The sequence below is a fragment of the Odocoileus virginianus genome, chromosome 5 (genome assembly GCF_023699985.2).
Source record: "Odocoileus virginianus isolate 20LAN1187 ecotype Illinois chromosome 5, Ovbor_1.2, whole genome shotgun sequence".
NCBI classification, from domain to species: Eukaryota; Metazoa; Chordata; class Mammalia; order Artiodactyla; family Cervidae; genus Odocoileus; species Odocoileus virginianus.
This window is the reverse complement of record NC_069678.1, coordinates 38,050,629-38,071,135: the sequence shown is the minus strand read 5'-3', so window position 1 is coordinate 38,071,135 and position 20,507 is coordinate 38,050,629. Positions and strand designations below refer to the sequence as shown.

Below are 20,507 nucleotides of genomic sequence, written 5' to 3'. Positions count from 1 at the left end.
TCTAGTCAAGGCTTTGGTTTTTCCAGTTGTCATGTATGGATGTGAGAGTTGGGCTATAAAGAAAGCTGAGCTCAGAAGAATTGATACTTTAGAACTGTGGTGTTGGAGAAGACTCTTGAGAGTCCCTTGAAGTGCAAGGAGATCCAACCAGTCCATCCTAAAGGAAATCAGTCCTGAATATTCATTGGAAGGACTGATGTTGAAGCTGAACCTCCAATACTTTGGCCACCAGATGTGAAGAACTGACTCATTTGTAAAGACCCTGATGCTGGGAAAGATTGAAGGTGGGAGGAGAAGGGGATGACAAAGTATGAGATGGTTGGATGGCATCACTGACTCAATGGACGTGAGTTTGAGTAAACTCCAGGAGTTAGTGATGGACAGGGAGGCCTGGTGTGCTGCAGTCCATGGGGTTGCAAAGAATCGGACACAACTGAGCAACTGAACTGAACTGAACTGAACTTGCTCTGCAAAAGATTTTAAGTTTAGTTAGATCCCATTTGTTTATTTTTATTTTTGTTACTCTAAAAGGTGTGTCAAAAAAGATCTTCCTGCAACTTATGTCAAAGTGTGTTGTACCTATGTTTTCCTCTTAAGAGTTTTATAGGGTCTGACCCGTAACCCACAATCCTATCCATGCTGTTTTTGTAAAATACTAAGAAAGCTCAATTAAAGGTTGTACTAGTTATAAAATATTTCAGCAAAATTACTTCAGTTGAGTGACATCTGACAAAGGTCATCCTGAGTACACAAAGATCTTGATTAAGACCCATTAATAACTAATGAGCATTTATTATAATCTGGACAGGTTCCAGATGACTGTATAAGGTAAGCATATCTGTTTAAACAAGAAAGGTGGATTTGGAGGGAAATAAGCATAGTTAACATGATTGTAACACAGGTCAAGAATCTGGAGTAGCTTATTTTTAAAATCAGTGTATAAGTACTGTGTATAAGTAAAAACCAAAATGTTGACCAGTCAATAGTAACTAAGAGACATAGATTGTCTTTGTGAAAGTGGTAGATAAATAGTAAGATAGTGCTTCAGCATACTAGCTGCCGTTATTAATTTAGATTTGGCTAGATTTACTTCAATTATATTCAATTATATTTCCTCTTATTTAAAAAAAAATAGTGTTGTTCCCTAAACAGACATCCTGGCTATACAAGACAACGTTATGAATATTGAGCATTGGTAGTTAGCCAGGTGTAAAGACCATAGTTTGTATAATCCAAGGTCTCATCCCAGCTGGGCCATCATGTATTTATGTGGTTGTATACCGCTTGTAGTGGTACAGTCTTTCCAGGCCTTGTTTTTCTCATTCATAAAACAAAGAAAATACAGACTATTTATGTTCTTTCTATGGTGTTTGGTGAACAGGGGTTTTAATAGCCTAAGAAAAGGTCAAGTATGAGGCATTTAATTGTTGTTCTTTAGTAACTAAGTCATATCCAACTCCACAACCACATGGACTATAGCTTACCAGGCTCCTCTGTCCATGGGATTTCCCAGGCAATAGTATTGGAGTGGGTTGCCATTTTCCTTCCCGGGGATCTTCCCAACCCCGGTATCGAATCTGTGTCTCTTGCATTGCAGGCGGATTTTTTTACCACTGAGCCACCAGGAAAGTCCATGAGATATTTAAGCTTTTCTAAATCTGAACATGAAACCTCTATTGGGATGTAGGTAAAATCTGAGGAAACTTTACTGAGGCTGGGAAGTAAAGATTCATTTACATTACTAACCGCCAAGAGAATCAAGGAAACAGTTTAAGGCTGAGCCTTAGTTAGGAGTCTTCTATGGATGGGGACTGCTCCTGTGTTCTAGAACTCAACTCATTTTGAAAGCCAACTGCTCAGTTGCGGATTTAGAGAAAATACTAAAAGCACCAGAAATAGTATATCTGTTACTCTACACATTGTTGGGAAAACTACTAGCAAATCCCATTTTTACTCATCTTTCTGCCCTTGGAAAATGTTATCCCTAAGGAGAATAACAAGAATAACTAGAGAATTGGAAAAAAACATATACTTCTGGTTCATTGACTAAGCTGAAGCCTTTGAATGTGTGGATCACAACAAACTGGAATATTCTTCAAGAGATGGGGATAGCAGACCACCTTACCTGCCTCCTGAGAAACCTGTATGCAGGACAAGAAGCAACAGTAAGAACTGGACATGGAACAATGGACTGGTTCAAAATTGGGAAAGGAGTACGTCAAGGCTGTATATTGTCACCCTGCTTATTTACCTTTATGCAGAGTACATCATCCGAAATGCTGGGCTCGATGAATCACAATTGCTGGAAAAATATCAACAACCTCAGATATGCAGATGATACCACTTTAATGGCAGAAAGGGAAGAGAAACTTAAGAGCCTCTGATGAAAGTGAAAGAGGAGAGTGAAAAAGCTGGCTTAAAACTCAACATTCAGAAAACTAAGATCATGGCCTCCAGTCCCATCACTTCATAGCAATAGATGGGGAAACAATGGAAAAAGTGGCAGACATTTTTTTCTTGGGCTCCAAAATCACTGTAGATGGTGAACGCAACCATGAAATTAAAAGATGCTTGCTTCTTGGAAGAATAGCTATGTCAAACCTAGACTGTTTTAACAAGCAGAGACGTCACTTTGCCGACAAAGACCCATATAGTCAAAGCAACGGTTTTTCCAGCAGTCAAGTATGGATCTGAGAATTGGACCGTGAAGAAGAGTGAGCGCCAAAGAATTGACACTTTCGAACTGTGGTGCTGGAGAAGACTCTTGAGAGTCCTTGGACAGCAAGGAAAACAAATTAGTCAATCCTAAAAGAAATCAACCCAGAATATACACATTGTAAGGACTGATGCTGAAGCTCCAATACTTTGGCCACCTGATGCAAAGAACTGACTCATTGGAGAAGACCCTGATGCTTGGAAAAATTGACGGCAAGAGGAGAAGAGTGTGACAGAGGATGATAACATTCAATGGCATCACTGACTCAATGAACATGAGTTTGAGCAAAGTCAGGGAGATAGTGGTGGACAGAGAGGCCTGGTGTGCTGCAGTCCATGGGGTCGCAAAGTTGGACATGATTTGATAGCTGAACAACACCAAGGAGCTTTTAACCATGTCATATTTTCTGCTGACTTCCAGAGTGGTATTTCAAACCAAGATAGATTTTCTGGGCTTCATCTGAGAATTTATAGCCTTATAACCTTTTGGATAATTACCTGAATATAGGTATTATCCTACTGATTTTGCCTTTTGTCACTTTTAAAGTTGAACTTTTCTTTCCTGGAACACTGCCTCTAAATCTTTCCGTTTTTTTTTTCCTGCCCTGTTAATGGCATGACCCCCATAATCTATAAATGAAATCTGATGTTTACTGTAGATTTCATTCTCTCTTTTTACTTTCAGTCTTCAGTGTAAGTCAGTTCACCAAGCCTGTAGATTCCACCTCTGACATAGGTCTCAAATTTGTATTCTCAATCCTCACTGCTAAAGCCTCCAAGTTCAGGTTTAATCCAACCTAAACAGTGCTGCCAATGATTTTTACTTAGTATTCAGTTTTGATCCTGTTACTTTCTTGCTTTAAACCTCTCAATGACTTTTCATTCTTTACAGAATAGAGTACAAATTTGTAGCATTACAGAGATACCCTTCATATAATCTGTCCTCTGTTTCTTACTTCAATTCTGACGCTGTTCCTCCTGAATCTAATTTTCCCATCTCTCCTCCTACCATTTATATTTGCTTTCTCTCTCTCTTTTTTTTAATCTTTCTTCACATGTGTGTGGGGTGTTTGTGTGTTTGTATGTGTGTGTGTATTGGCAGAATCTAGGTGATAGGAATATGGGTGCTTACTACACAATTCTTTCAATTCTTCAGTATACTTGAAAATGTTAATATATGCACACATATACTATTTAGAAATGGACACACATACCCCTTTATGTAAGTATACAGACTGTATCTGCTAAGCTATTTGAGAAAAGGAATTTTTTTCTAAAGTTCTTTGCACAATACCTGAATATTCATGATGTAACCAATTCTCTGTGTTAAATTCCCTTTGTTCAAAATATCTAGTGTGGTTTCTGTTTGTCAACTAGACTCTTAATGGTATACCTTCTTTCCATACCATATAAGAAATTTAGAATAATTTCAGTCTACCTTAACTCCACTTATGTGCTATCATCATTCATATTCTTGTTCTATCATTGTATCTTCAATTCCATAAATCAGATTAATTATTATTTTATATAGTTGTTGTTGGTTTACATTTATTTTCTTTGTACATCATTTCTTCTTGCTTCTCAGACCTTCCTTCTTTTTGTTTCTTTTTCTTCTTAAAGGTATAGACTTTAGAAAGATATTTTCTCTGGTATATCATTCTAGGTTTGCCTTTAATTTCTATGAATAGCTGTAAACTATTATTTTATGTCTCCTGGATTGCCCTGTTGTTGAGTAGGCAGCCGCCATCTAATAGTTAAACTGTGCTGATATCCTGCCCTTTCTCCCTAGCTGTTTTTAACAAGCTGTTTGTCTGCAGTGTTCTGTATAATGGTATAGGTTTCCTTTCATTTGATCTGCTTGGGATTTGTTGGATTCCTGAATCTGAGATTTGTGTGTTTCATTGATTATGAGAAGTGCTTAGCCCCTATCTCTTCAATATCCCTTCTCCTGTATTCTCTCTTCTGTTTCATTTTGGTGCTCCAATTAGACAAATAGTAATTTCTTCAAGTCTATGTCCATTTCTCTAATAATTACTTTCTGCATGTCCAGTTTGCTCTTGACCACATACATTATATTTCTAATTATGCTGTCCATCTATCTATCTGTATTTTTTTACTACTACAGTTTATGCTTAGTTTTGTTAATCTTTGACAATCTTTTGCTTCAGTCATTCTTTTAATACCTTTTTAATTTAACTTTACCTATAAAATATACTTTTTCACATTTTGTGCAACATAATGACAACAAATGAAATTTTGCTATGCTACTCCTAGATTTTTTCTCACTCATGGTGAATTTCTTTTCTGCCTGTACTTTGTGATTTCTAATTGTTGTACATTTTCACTGGAACTTTATCTGTGGGAATTATTTTAAGTGCCTATTTTAAGGGATTTAAAGTGCCTTCTTTCAAAAAGGATTTGCATTTGTTTCTGTATGATGCCTGAAAGCATTATTAATCTGAGGCCAATTAAAATTCATGCTTAGTTTTGGCAGGGTCACATAGATAGTATGGTTTCCTGCCTCAAACCTGTATGAGAGTAATAGGAATTTTTTTTTTTTTTAAAGAATATCCATTTCCCTTCCCCCCAGTCACCCCAAGCCAAAGGCAAGTCAACAAATTCAGCTGTTATGGATGACAACTTTTGAGGTTCCTGTCTTTAATCATATTTTTCCTGATCTGACTGACTACTTTGTAAGAGTCCTCAGGCCTTTTCTTGAACTCTTATTAAAATCCAAGCTTTACTTCACTAGGATGATGAGAACCCAATAAGGCCTTTTGTTCAGAAAAGCAAAACCATTCTCAGAAGCACAAAGGTACAGATGTCTACTTGTATCTGTCCTGGAATTCTGTCACATGCACCATGAATGCACTGCCTCCTCCCTAGCCCCCAAGTGCAAGTAAGTCTGAGAAATCTTGCTTTTTTGGTTTTATTTTCCCCTTAACCTGCCTCTTATTTTAAGCATGAAAGAAGGAGATTACACATGGAGTATTAAGTTAGTCAACCTACCTTGTCAGGTGCTTAAAGACTTCATATATCTTCTAGCTAATTTATTTGAGGTGTCTTGTAGCACTGTGATTTTTTATAACTAATTGTTCTCTCTTCTAGAGTTATTTTTGTGGAATTATAAATTCCTAAAATGTTCTCCAAAGATATCACACACAAAAAAGACAGTCACAGGCCAATATCACTGATGAACATAGACACTAAAATCCTCAATAAAATGCTAGCAAATCAAATCCAGCAATACATTAAAAGAATCATGCACAATGATCAAGTGGGATTTAGCCCAGGGATGCAAGGGTTTTTCAGTATGCACAAGTCAATCAGTGTGATACACAACATTAACAAATTGAAGAAAAAAACTGTATGATCGTCTCAATGGATGCAGAAAAAACTTTTAATAAAATTCAGCATCCTTTTATGATAAAAATTATCCAGAAAATGAGGATGGAGAGAACATACTTAAACATAGGAAAGGCCATATATGGCAGTCCCACAGCTAACATCATACTCAGTGGTGAAAAGTAGAAAGCACTTCCTTCAAGATCAGAAATAAGACAACATTCTCACTGCTTTTATTTAACATCATTTAGGAAGTCCTAGCCACAGCAATCAGAGGGAGGAAAAAAAAGAGTCCAAATTGGAAAGGAAGAAGTAAAACTGTCATTGTTTCCATATGACATGGTGCTATACATAGCAAATCCTAAAGATGCCACCTAAAGATGCTCATTGATTAATTCAGTAAATTTGCAGGGCACACAATTAATATACAGAGATCTACTGCATTTCTATACATTCACAATGAACAATCAGAAAGATAAATTAAGGAAACAATCCAATTTACCATTGTATCAACAAGAATAAAATAACTAAGGAGGCAAAAGACCTGTATTGCAAAAACTATAAGATTCTGATGAAAGAAATTGAAGATGACACAGATGGAAAGATATACCTGTTCTTGGACTGGAAGAATCACTATTGCTAAAATGACCATATTACCCAAGGTAATTTGCAGATTCAGTGCAATCTCTATCAAAATACCAATAACATTTTTCATAGAACTAAAACAATTTTATTTTATATAGAAACACAAAAGTCCCCAAATAGCCAAAACAGTCTTGACAAAGAACAGAGCTGTAGGAATCAAGCTCCTTAACTTCAGACTGTACTTCAAAGCTACAGTTATCAAAGCAGTATGGTACTGGCACAAAATCAAGGGAATAGGATAGAAAGCCCAGAAATAAACCCATGCACTTATGGTCAATCAATCTATGACAAAGGAGGCAAGAATATACAATGGAGAAAAGACAGTCTCTTCAGCAAGTGGTGCTGGAGAAACTGGACAGCTGCATGTAAAAGAATGAAATTAGAACATTGTCTGTCACCATATACAAAAATAAATTCCAAATGGATTAAAGGCCTATTTAAGTGTAAAAATGTTAAACTTCCAACAAGAAAACAGGCAGAACACTCTTTGACATAAATCATGGTGATTATATTTTGGAACCGTCTTCTAAAGTAAAGGAAATAAAAGCAAAAATAAACAGAAGGGATCTAACTAAAAAGCTTTTGCACAGCAGAGGAAACTATGACAAAACAAAAAGACAATGTATTGAATAGGAGAAAATGTTTTCAGATGATACAACTAATAAAGGATTAATACCCAACATATGTAAACAGCTCATACAACTCAATGCTTTTAAAAAAATTTTAAAATAGCCCAAAGAAATGAGTAGACACTTTGCCAAAGAAGAAATGCAGATGGCCAACAGGCACATGAAAAGATGCTCAACATTGCTAATCGTCAGGGGAATGCAAATCAAAACCACAAAGATGTATCATCTCACATCTGTCAGAATGGCTATCATCAAAAAGCCTATAAAGAACAAATGTCCACAAGGAGATAGAGAAAAGGGAATCCTTGTACACTGTTGATGGGAATGTAAATTGGTGGAACCACTGTGGAGAAAAATAGGGAGATTTCTCAGAAATAATATGACTCAGTAATTCCACTCCTGGGTATATATCCAAAAAAACCCCAAACCACCAATTCAAAAAAATGCACGCACCCCAATGTTCATAGCAGCATTGTTTATAATAGCCAAAGTATGGAAACAACCTAAGTGTCCATTAACTGTTGAATGGACAAAGCAGCTGTGTGTGTGTGTGTGTGTGTGTGTGTGTGTGTGTGTGTGTGTGTGTAAAGGAATACTACTCAGTCATAAAAAAAGAACAAAGTTTTGCCATTGTAGTCACATAAATGGACTTGGAGGACATATGGTACTGCGTATATGTGGAATTTAAAAAGTATGACAAATGAATATAACATAAAATTAGCAAAGTTGTTGCTAACAGAGAACAACCTAGTGGTTACCAGTGGGGAGAGGAAAGTGGGGGGGGACAGTATAGATGTGGGAGAGTGGGAGGTGCAAACTGTTGAGAGTCTGATAAACTCAAGGATGTATAATACAACACTAGTAATTGCAAATATTTTGTAATAACTGTAAATGGAAAGGCACCTTTAAAAATTGTATAAAAGTTTTTTAAAAATTTTAAAACAAAAAAACTAGGGAAAGTAGCAGGTTGAAAGAGAAAACAGCACAGTGTGTTTCTAACCTCTAAATGAGTAAAAAGTGGGCTTTATAAAACAAGACATTTCTAAAGTTGAATTTCTGACTTGGCATATACTTGTGACTTTTGCAAATTACTTAGCCTCTCTGAGTATGCTTTTTTATTAGTAAAATGAGGTTATATTACAAAATTTGTGAGTTCCTTTGGAGATTAGATGGCAGAAATATCGGCTGCTTGACTGAGCCCTGACATGTAATTTTATTGAGCCCTACATTTTTGCCTAAGCACTATTCAGGATTTATCTTCACAATAACACCCAATTTGTGGTTAGATAATTATAACACAGATATTAAGTATCTGATTAAGATCACACCAATAAGTAACAGTCACAGGATTTTAACTCAGACATTCTGACCTCAAGAACCCAGACTCTTAACTATTGTGTTCTTTTTTTAAATTTTATTTATTTATTGGCTGTGCTGGGTCTTTGTTGTTGGGTGCAGGCTTTCTATAGTTACGGCAAGTGAGGGCTAGCTACTCTTTGTCTTGGTGTATGGTCTTCTTGTTGTGGAGCACAGGTTCAGTAGTTGTGGCACACAGGGCTTATTTTCCCTCTGGCATGTGGAATCTTCCCTGATCAGGGATCAGACCTGTGTTCTTTGCATTGATTGATAAGCGAATTCTCAGCCACTTAACTGTCAGGGAAGTCCACCAGTGTGTTATTTCTTATGTTCTTAAAATTCTTTTAAAACTCAAGGTGTAATTTTCCGTGGAAACAGTACTAGACATAATAATATTATTAGCAATTCACCAACTGATAGAATGAATGGATATTTCAGTGTCTTGGACAGTGTGCTTTAATGTGCAAGAATTTCTTATTTAGTATCTTTAATAGTTTGTAATCTAGGTTCTATATAAATGCTACCAGAGACAAAGGATTTTATTACATTTTTAAGGTAAACCATTTAATTTTTAGATAACTCAAAATATAAGGAATTTCTCTATTCCTGAGATAAAAGTTTTGCTATCACTACTTTTACCCATTGTTTCTAATTCTCTACCCTGTGAAAGATTGTGAAAGGACAGCTTCTTTCATAGTTCTTTAAATGTTTAGGTAAGAATCATTTCTCTTTCTCACTGTAAGCTAAACACCATCAAGTATTTTATAAGCAATACATTTCCATATGTGTCTCTGTTGAGGACCTTTTAACTCTGCATTCCAGTTCTTTTAAAAAATGTGCTTATTAGGAATTAACTTTAAGAACCAGATTTTGTATAATTTTAACTTTTTCCCAAGAGTCTTATATCATTTATGTTTTTAAAAAATGGAAATGGAGGAGAAAACATAATTGTTCACAAATCTGAATATACTTTTTAGTCATTACTGTAACATGCATTTGATTTATGTATTCAGCAAACACTTGTACACTGACTAGTTCTCGTTAATGTTTATTGGATTTACTATGCACCATGCCCTTTTCTAAGCTCTTTACACATAACATTTAGTCACAATAATTCTGTGGGGTGGAGGTCATTTTCACTATTTAACAGATAAGAAATATGAGGCATACAACTATTAGCTAATTTATCCCATATCTCATGGTTTGTACTAAATCTCAGGGTCAAAACTGAGATTCAGACCTAGGCACAAACTCTGAAGTGTGTGTGTGGGGGGGGTGTGTTAGTGTGTGTATTTATGTCTTAATCTAGGCTACTTTAACAAAATACCATAGGGACTTCCCCAGTGGTCTGATGCTAACACTCCACACTCCAAATGAGGGGGCCTGGGTTTGATCCCTGTCCAGGGAACTAAGTTTACACATACCACAACTGAGCCCGTGTGCTGCAGCTCCTGAGCCCACACACTGCAGCTAGAGAAGCCCTTGTACAGTAGCACACACCCAATGAAGCCAAAATAAATAGTAAATAAAAATATAATGATAATTAAAGGAACTACTTCTTAGCAATTAAAAAAAAGAATGTAAACAAAATTTTAATTGTTTTAAATTCTTTTTGTTTAAAGAATTTAAACAAAATACCATAAACTAGAAATTTGTTTCTCATAGTACTGGAGGCTGAGAACTCCAAGATTAAGGTGCCAACATAGAGTTATAATGATGGCCCTCTTCCTCGTTTGTAAACATCTTTTCACCATATCCTCACGTAACTAAGGGAGACTGCCCTTATGACCTCATCACTCCTGAAAGCCTCACCTCCAAGTTCTCTGACATTAGAGGTTCAACATATGAATTTTGGGGGTGAACAAACATTCTGTCCATAGAAATATGTTTAATAGTTCTTTTGTGTGCCTGAAAAATTATCTACCTTTTATAGTAGTTTTAAGTGTATATCATAAAAAAAATCAACTTTTGGATCAGCTCATTTGTAATATGAGAGTTCAGTAACAATAAAAACCATTCATGAATTTGAATACTAGCTAATAACTGTAACTTTACCTATATCCTGATGTGTAAAGTGTGCCTAATACCTGTCTCAAATGGTTGTTTTTCTTAAAGAATTAATATGCATATATACACATATTTGTGTGTATAAATTATACTGTTAAATATGCAAGTATACACAGAGTCTAGTACACATGTTTACAAGACTTATAAATGGCTAAAAGGTAGCATAGCACAGCAATTATTAGGCTAGACTTTGGAACAGAACTGACTTACTACTAGCTGTATGACCTTGGGCAAGTTTCTTAACTTCCTGTGCTGTAGTTTTTTTCCTGTAATATAGGTATAATACTTGTTACAGGGCGGTTATGAGGCCTAGTGAGTCAAGAAAGTCCTTAGATCAGGACTTACACCTTGTAAAGTAGCTATATAAATTATAAAATAGTATTATTTTTTATCAGTATATAATATAGTATCTGTATTTTTGTAAGTTCATTAACTTAGTGTGGATAAAACACAAAATAATGAACTTCAATATGAAGAATTTTAGATATGTGGTCAAATTATTAGATGTATTTCAACAATAATGGATTACTAAGAATAATTAAAATGTTTTATTTGAAGTTTTTGTTTTTGTTTCCAAATAAAAGTACCATGGTATGCTTTATGAAAAGCAGTGGACTTGAATTTTTGGTCTTCCTACACCTGCTACCATCATAGTAGAAAATAAAATATGAAGGCTTTATGCATACACTTAGATTATTACTTAATTAATGCTAGTATGATATTTGAAGTACCCTTAGTCCTGTTTATAAGTAATTATTTTAGTAGAGTTTGTTTGAGAATGCTTTGTTTTCTAACCAGTCAGGTAATAAGTAGGGAATTTAGTTTAATTGTTGAACAGATTAGTCAAAATGATTTGATTTAATTATAAAGTAATTGTGCTAGTAAAACTTTGAACAGTGATTAAACTCAGCTTCCGACTCAGAATAGTCACTTCTATAGTATCCCTGGGCAGGTGGTCCTACAACTCTACTTGAATATTTTCCTGACAAATGCTCATATTATCTGTATGCATAAGGAGATTCTATTTAAATGACTTTAAGCTTATCTCAAACTTTATAATTCTTTATTCTTTGAAAATATTAACTTGCAATTTTAAGCAGCAATTGATCCTAGTAAATAATTTTTAACATACTATTTGACTTACAGATTGCCCACGGACTCCAGATACTCCCAGTAGTGACTCTCGTTGTTCCACCAGCAATAATAGGTTGATGGCCTTACAAAAACAATTGGATATAGAACTTAAAGTAAAACAAGGTGCAGAGAACATGATACAGATGTATTCAAATGGATCCTCAAAGGTAAGTACAGTAAATAAATGTAGGTGTATATAGTTGATTCTCATTATTCACAGATTTCCCCATGTATGAATTAGCCTACCTGATAAAATTTATTTGAAAGCCAGAATCAGAATCTGTGGCACTTTCACAGTCATTTGTGGACAGGGTACAGAGGTATAAAAAATTTATCTAGTGTGAATGTTCACAGTTGATGTGAACAAGATGATACTCTTCTTGTTTAAGCTCTTACACTGTAAACAAGTATCCTTTTCATGGTTTGTTTAGCACTACATTTTTTGCATTTTTGTACTTTTCATGATTTTACAGTTTAAGCACTGTATTAGGATTTCTGAAATCTCTTTAACCTCCAAATTTATAAGTATTGACAATAAAACAAGTTGGAAACTAAAGATTTCTAAAGTAATACTTTCTAAATTGCTCATTTCTACCAAAATCAATCAGTAAAATTTTTTTAAGTCTGAGTAAAGGGTGCAGAGGAACTGTCCACAGAAAACCGAAACTTTTCTGTAAATCTATAGTTGTTCTGTTAATAAAACAAAAAATTTATTTAAAAACATTTAAGCTATAATGAACTTTCCATCACTACATACAGATCTTTAAGAAAGAATAAATGAAAAGAGAAGACATTCTATTGTTAATGATTGGACTCATCTTTGGGTGTTTAGGGAATCTGGTATGGGCATGTTACTCCTAATTGAAAACTAGTGTTACAGGGAGCACTTGTTACTAATGGGAATGTGTCCTTTTTCTGAGATATAATGTGAAAGAGAAAATGTTAGGAACAACCAAACCAGTTTAACATGAAGGTCCTTTCCAATCTAAGGTTCTATAGTTTTATAATTTTCAAAAAGTCTTAGAAAAGTGGATTTATTATAAAATCCACCCTTTTACTTTCAACTTATTTATTTTAAAGATTTTTGTCTCTCTGAATTAGTTTCTTCCGTATTTTAATAGATATTTCATAATTTCAGAATAAAAGTGAGTAGGATTTTTTTTTTTTTTAAGTTTAGCAAGAATTTAAAATTGGGGGAAGAGAAGGGGACAGTGGGCGTCTTTGCTTGGAGACATGTACCCTACGTGTGTGTGTGTGTGTGTGTGTGTGTGTGTGTTAGTCGCTCGGTTGTGTTCGACTCTGCAACCCTATGGACTGTATCCTGCCAGGCTGCTTCTGTCCATGGAATTCTCCAAGCAAGAATAGTGGAGTGGGTTGCCATTCCCTTCTCCAGGGGATTTTCCCTACCCTACCAAACATGGGTCTTCTACTTTGCAGGCAGATTCTTTACCATGTGAACTACCAGGGAAGCCCCTAATGCAATTTGTGAAAATGCTGAAAAGACAGAAATGTGTATATGTTATAAATAACATTTTTTTAAGCTTAATTGTGAAAATTAGTTTCAGTATATGCTATATTTCAAAATAATTTTAAAATTATTTTTAGAGAAATATATTTATTCCTACTTGATATATTATTTACATGATCTAATACTATACTACTTCACTAACTTTGAACTTTTATTATGGGGTAGTAGAGTTGGTTTTTCTCTGTTATTTTTAGTATTAATCATTAGTTTGGGTTTTTGTTTTTGTTTTATTCCCACTTTTATCAAATGTTATTTTGGGCTTCCTTTTTAAAAGGTAAATATGGTGTTCTTGAAGCTGTGAATGCACCCTATTATACTCAGTGTTTTGAAATGAAAACATTCTGGAGTAAACTTTTAACCTAGGATTAGATTAGATTTTAACCTAGGGATTAGATTGAGAGATTGATGAATCCTTGAAGTTATAAGCAAACTGTAGCCTGCCAGGCTCCTCTGTCCATGGGATTTTCCAGGCAAAGATACTGCAGTGGGTTGCCATTTCCTTCTTCAGGGGATCATCCTGACCCAGGGATTGAATCTGCATCTCCTGAATTGGCAGGTGGGTTCTTTACCACTGAGCCACCAGAGAATCCCCAATATTCTGATACATAAGATGAATAAGAGTGCCACAGGTTTCACCATATTCTCAAAGTGGTCTGTAATCAACACCCTCCCTTGCCCAAATTTAATAGATTTATGGATGTATTAAAAGGAAAACATAACTTATAATAGCCACAGGTTGAAAAATAAACAGGCCTGTGAGTAGCCTGATAAAATAAATGGATAATTTCCAGTAGCCTTTTATTTTTAATTAGATTCATTAATTTGAGAAGGGGTCAAGTTCAATATCCAGAGCATATCGGCAGCCATTATAGTCTCTGAGATAGTCCTGTGAGTTATTCTTGTTTAGATTTGGTTCTAATAGTAATAGTCATCAGTTCTAGCAGTTATTTTCAATGAAAAGCCATGACCTAATGGGGAAATATCTGAAACTCCACAAAGGCACAATAAGACTTTTTCTTTTTTCCTTTTCCCCCACTGAAAGAACTTTAAGCAATGAGGTATAGTGAGAGGTGTAGCTAGCATAAAGACAAACCAGATTATAAGTACTTTGTAAAAAATTAAGCAGTTGAGATTCTATCTTATAAGATGTGTGGAGCTGTTGAAAGACTTTTAGCAAAGAAAATGCATGTTCAGATTTAAAATTTAGATCGTTCACATCCATCTTCCTAAGACTTGGAAAATTAATGAGAGGGTCAAGTCTACAGACAGCAAGTTTAAGGAAGCTTTTGTAGTAGTTCAGGTTAGACATGCTTAAAGCCTCTTATAGCACCAGTAAAAAAAAAAAAGAAGACAGAGTCAAGCAGTTTTGGTACAATAAAAATGTGCTGTCTGGATATGAGGAAGAAGTCAGAAGTCTGTTCATTTATCAGTGAACAGACTGATAAATGGTAGTATCCTTCACAAAGAGAGGTAATTCTTAATGAGGAGCAGATTTAGGGATAGGTATGATTAATTCAATTAGGCAGTAGTTAGTCCTCTTCAGAACTTTGGTTATTGGATTCTGTGATCCAGTTTTTACCCCTGTACATGTTAGAGCCTGATTTGTCCTTTTGAAAGGTAAGTCAGATATTTTCACATGCTTATTAAAAACCCTGCAGGGACTTTCTAGTAATTTTCGACAAAATCTTACAAAAGAGTCCTTACTGTGATTCTGCAAGTTTGTACATGATTTACCCCTGGCTACCTTGCTACCTTATCTTCCAAAACCCTCTCATTCTCTCTCGTTACACTCTAGCCATATTGGCTGCTTTGCTGTCTTTCGAACATACCAAGCACACTTAGCTCAGAGCCTTTGAGTTTACTATCTCTGCCTAGATGCTCTTCTCCTAAGTGCTTTAATGGCTTTCTCCCTTCATTGAAATCTCTGCTCATATGGTACCACTTCAAAAAGTTCTTCATTACTATCCTATGTAAAATAGCACCTGCTGCCTCTCTTTATCCCCTTCACTGCATCACCTCTACCTGAAGTAATAATTTACACAACTTCTTTATCTATTTTCAACATCAGAGTGCAACTTCATGGCTCTTTAAGTAGTACATTGATTTTCAGAATAATTTCTGAGGGCTTGATAAGACATGTTGAAGAAATGTTCCCTGTTCATATATTCAGATGACAGACCAAGCTGTTCATTAATATATTGGATTATTTCGAGCCTCTACCACTTTTGAAAAAAAATGCTTCTAAGTTTTTTCATTCCCATTCATCATTGAAAGTACCTGACCATCTGTCTAGGCCTCCCTTTCTCAGTCTTTTAAAACAGATAGTCAGTGGGAATTTGTATGACTCAGGGAACTCAAACAGGGGCTCTGTAATAACCTAGCTAGAGGGGTGGGATGGGGAGAGAGTTTAAAGAAGGAGGGGACATGTGTATACCTATGGCAGATTCATGTTACTTGGCAGACACCAACAAAATTCTGTAAAGCAATTATCCTTCAGTAAAAAATAAAAATAAAGCTAACATATTCCAGTCTTGTATATACCAAGGGAACATTTCATGCAAAGATGGGCTCAATAAAGGACAGAAATGATACGGACCTAACAGAAGCGGAAGATATTAAGAAGAGGTGGCAAGAATACACAGAAGAACTATACAAAAAAGATCTTCACGACCCAGATAATCATGATGGTATGATCACTCACCTAGAGCCAGACATCCTGGAATGTAAAGTCAAGTGGGCCTTAGGAAGCATCATTATGAACAAAGCTAGTGGAGGCGATGGAATTCCAGTTGAGATGTTTCAAATCCTAAAAGATGATGCTGTGAAAGTGCTGCACTCAATATACCAGCAAATTTGGAAAACTGAGCAGTGGCCACAGGACTGGAAAAGGTCAGTTTTCATTCTAATCCCAAAGAAAGGCAATGCCAAAGAAGGTTCAAACTTCTGCACAATTCTACTCATCTCACATGCTAACAAAGTAGTGCTCAAAATTCTCCAAGCCAGGCTTCAACAGTACATGAACTGTGAATTACAGATGTTTAAGCTAGTTTTAGGAAAGGCAGAGGAACCAGAGATCAAATTGCCAACATCCGCTGGATCATTGAAAAAGCAAGATGGTTCCAGAAAAACATCTATTTCTGCTTTATTGACTGTGCCAAAGCCTTTGATTGTCTGGATCACCACAAACTGTGGAAAATTCTTAAAGAGGTGGGAATAAGACCACCTGACCTACCTCTTGAGAAATCTGTATGCAGGTCAGAAAGCCTCAGTTAGAACTAGACATGAATCAACAGACTGGTTCCAAATAGGAGATGGAGTATGTCAAGGCTGTATATTGTCACCCTGCTTATTTAACTTATAGGCAGAGTACATCATGAGAAACACTGTGCTGGAGGAAGCACAAATTGGAATCAAGACTGCTGGGAGAAATATCAATAACCTCAAGATATGCAGATGACACCACCCTTATGGCAGAAAATGAAGAAGAAGTAAAGAGCCTCTTGATGAAAGTGAAAGAGGAGAGTAAAAAAGTTGGCTTAAAGCTCAACATTCAGAAAACTAAGATCATGGCATCCGGTCCCATCATTTCATGGGAAATAGATGGGGAAACAGTGACAGACCTTATTTTGGGGGGCTCCAAAATCACTGCAGATGGTGACTGCAGCCATGAAATTAAAAGACGCTTACTCTTTGGAAGAAAAGTTATGACCAACCTAGACAGGATATTAAAAAGCAGAGACATTACTTTGCTGACAAAGGTCTGTCTAGTCAAGGCTATGGTTTTTCCAATGGTCATGTATGGATGTGAGAGTTGGACTATAAAGAAAGCTGAGCGCCAAAGAATCGATGCTTTTTTTGTTGTTGTTCCCTCACTTCTTATCCATTTATTTTTATTAGTTGGAGGCTAATTACTTTACAATATTGTAGTGGTTTTTGCCATACATTGACATGAATCAGCCATGGATTTACATGTATTCCCCATCGCGATCCCCTCTCCCACCTCCCTCTCCACCCGATACCTCTGGGTCTTCCCAGTGCACCAGGCCCAAGGCCTTGTCTCATGCATCCAACCTGGGCTGGTGATCTGTTTCACCCTAGATAATATACATGTTTCGATGCTGTTCTCTTGAAACATCCCACCCTCGCCTTCTCCCACAGAGTCCAAAAGTCTGTTCTGTACATCTGTGTCTCTTTCTCTGTTTTGCATATAGGGTTATCGTTACCATCTTCTAAATTCCACATATATGCGTTAGTATACTGTATTGGTCTTTATCTTTCTGGCTTACTTCACTCTGTATAATGGGTTTCATCCATCTCATTAGAACTGATTCAAATGAATTCTTTTTAATGGCTGAGTAATATTCCATAGTGTATATGTACCAGAGCTTCCTTATCCATTCGTCTGCTGATGGGCATCTAGGTTGCTTCCATGTCCTGGCTACTATAAACAGTGCTGCGATGAACATTGGGGTGCACGTGTCTCTTTCAGATCTGGTTTCCTCGGTGTGTATGCCCAGAAGTGGGATTGCTGGGTCATATGGCAGTTCTAATTCCAGTTTTTAAAGAAATCTCCACACTGTTCTCCATAGCGGCTGTACTAGCTTGCATTCCCACCAACAGTGTAAGAGGGTTCCCTTTTCTCCACATCCTCTCCAGCATTTATTGCTTGTGGACTTTTGGATAGCAGCCATCCTGACTGGCGTGTAATGGTACCTCATTGTGGTTTTGATTTGCATTTCTCTGATAATGAGTGATGTTGAGCATCTTTTCATGTGTCTGTTAGCCATCTGTATGTCTGCTTTGGAGAAATGTCTGTTTAGTTCTTTGGCCCATTTTTTGGTTGGGTCATTTATTTTTCTGGAATTGAGCTTCAGGAGCTGCTTGTATATTTTTGAGATTAATCCTTTGTCTGTTACTTCGTTTGCTATTATTTTCTCCCAATCTGAGGGCTGTCTTTTCACCTTGCTTATAGTTTCCTTTGTTGTGCAAAAGCTTTTTAAGTTTCATTAGGTCCCATTTGTTTATTTTTGCTTTTATTTCCAATATTCTGGGAGGTGGGTCATAGAGGATCCTGCTGTGATTTATGTCGGAGAGTGTTTTGCCTATGTTCTCCTCTAGGAGTTTTATAGTTTCTGGTCTTACATTTAGATCTTTAATCCATTTTGAATTTATTTTTGTGTATGGTGTTAGAAAGTGTTCTAGTTGCATTCTTTTACAAGTGGTTGACCAGTTTTCCCAGCACTACTTGTTAAAGAATTTGTCTTTTTTCCATTGTATATTCTTGCCTCCTTTGTTGAAGATAAGGTGTCCATAGGTTCATGGATTTACCTCTGGGCTTTCTATTCTGTTCCATTGATCTATATTTCTGTCTTTGTGCCAGTACCATACTGTCTTGATGACTGTGGCTTTGTAGTATAGTCTGAAGTCAGGCAGATTGATTCCTCCAGTTCCATTCTTCTTTCTCAAGATTACTTTGGCTGTTTGAGGTTTCTAGTATTTCCATACAAATTGTGAAATTATTTGTTCTAGTTCTGTGAAAAATACCATTGGTAGCTTGATAGGGATTGCATTGAATCTATAGATTGCTTTGGGTAGTATAGTCATTTTGACAATATTGATTCTTCCAATCCATGAACACGGTATATTTCTCCATCTGTTTGTGCCCTCTTTGATTTCTTTCATCAGTGTTTTATCGTTTTCTATGTATAAGTCTTTTGTTTCTTTAGGTAAGATATACTCCTAAGTATTTTATTCTTTTTGTTGCAGTGGTGAATGGTATTGTTTCCTTAATTTCTCTTTCTGTTTTCTCATTGTTAGTGTATGGAATGCAAGGGATTTCTGTGTGTTAATTTTATATCCTGCAACTTTACTATATTCGTTGATTAGCTCTAGTAATTTTCTGGTAGAGTCTTTAGGGTTTTCTATGTAGAGGATCATGTCATCTGCCAACAGCGTGAGTTTCACTTCTTCTTTTCCTATCTGGATTCCTTTTACTTCTTTTTCTGCCCTGATTGCTGTGGCCAACACTTCCAAAACTATGTTGAATAGTAGTGGTGAGAGTGGGCACCCTTGTCTTGTTCCTGATTTCAGGGGAAATGCTTTCAATTTTTCACCATTGAGGGTGATGCTTGCTGTGGGTTTGTCATATATAGCTTTTATTATGTTGAGGTATGTTCCTTCTATTCCTTCTTTCTGGAGAGTTAATCATAAATGGATGTTGAATTTTGTCAAAGGCTTTTTCTGCATCTATTGAGATAATCATATAGTTTTTATCTTTCAGTTTGTTAATGTGGCGTATTACATTGATTGATTTACAGAAATTAAAGAATCCTTGCATTCCTGGGATAAAGCCCACTTGGTCATGGTGTATGATTTTTTTAATATGTTGTTGGATTCTGTTTGCTAGAATTTTGTTAAGGATTTTTGCATCTATGTTCATCAGTGATATTGGCCTGTAGTTTTTTTTGTGGCATCTTCGTCTGGTTTTGGAATTAAGGTGATGGTGGCCTCATGGAATGAGTTTGGAAGTTCACCTTCTTCTGCAATTTTCTGGAAGAGTTTGAGTAAGATAGGTGTTAGCTCTTCTCTAAATTTTTCGTAGAATTCAGCTGTGAAGCCATCTGGTCCTGGGCTTTTGTTTGCTGGAAGATTTTTGATTACAGTTTCAATTTCCTTGCTTGTGATGGGTTTGTTAAGATCTTCTCTTTCTTTCTGGTTCAGTTTTGGAAAGTTATACTTTTCTAAGAATTTGTCCATTTCTTCCAAGTTGTCCATTTTATTGGCATAGAGCTGCTGGTAGTAGTGATCCTTTGTATTTCAGAGTTGTCTGTTGTGATCTCTCCATTTTCATTCCTAATTTTGTTAATTTGGTTCTTCTCGCTTTGTTTCTTAATGAGTCTTGCTAACGGTTTGTCAATTTTGTTTATTTTTTCAAAAAACCAGCTTTTAGCTTTGTTGATTTTTGCTGTGGTCTCTTTAGTTTCTTTTGCATTTATTTCTGCCCTAATTTTTAAGATTTCTTTCCTTCTACTAACCCTGGGGTTCTTCATTTCTTCCTTCTCTAGTTGCTTTAGGTAGAGTTAGGTTAT

At 35.9% G+C, this 20,507-nt stretch overlaps 1 protein-coding gene across 3 annotated transcripts in view; it reads left to right on the top strand.

The window, feature by feature from the left end:
* Positions 1-20,507, top strand: part of PKN2 (protein kinase N2) — a 142,042-nt gene that overhangs the window by 55,248 nt on the left and 66,287 nt on the right. For 2 of the 3 annotated variants that reach the window (XM_020890194.2, XM_070467807.1), the window contains one exon: positions 11,904-12,058. In XM_020890194.2, the coding sequence (XP_020745853.1) occupies positions 11,904-12,058 (155 nt within the window). Of the gene's footprint in view, positions 1-10,459; positions 10,548-11,903; positions 12,059-20,507 lie in introns of those variants that run through there. The other variant, XM_020890195.2, reaches the window with a different exon arrangement.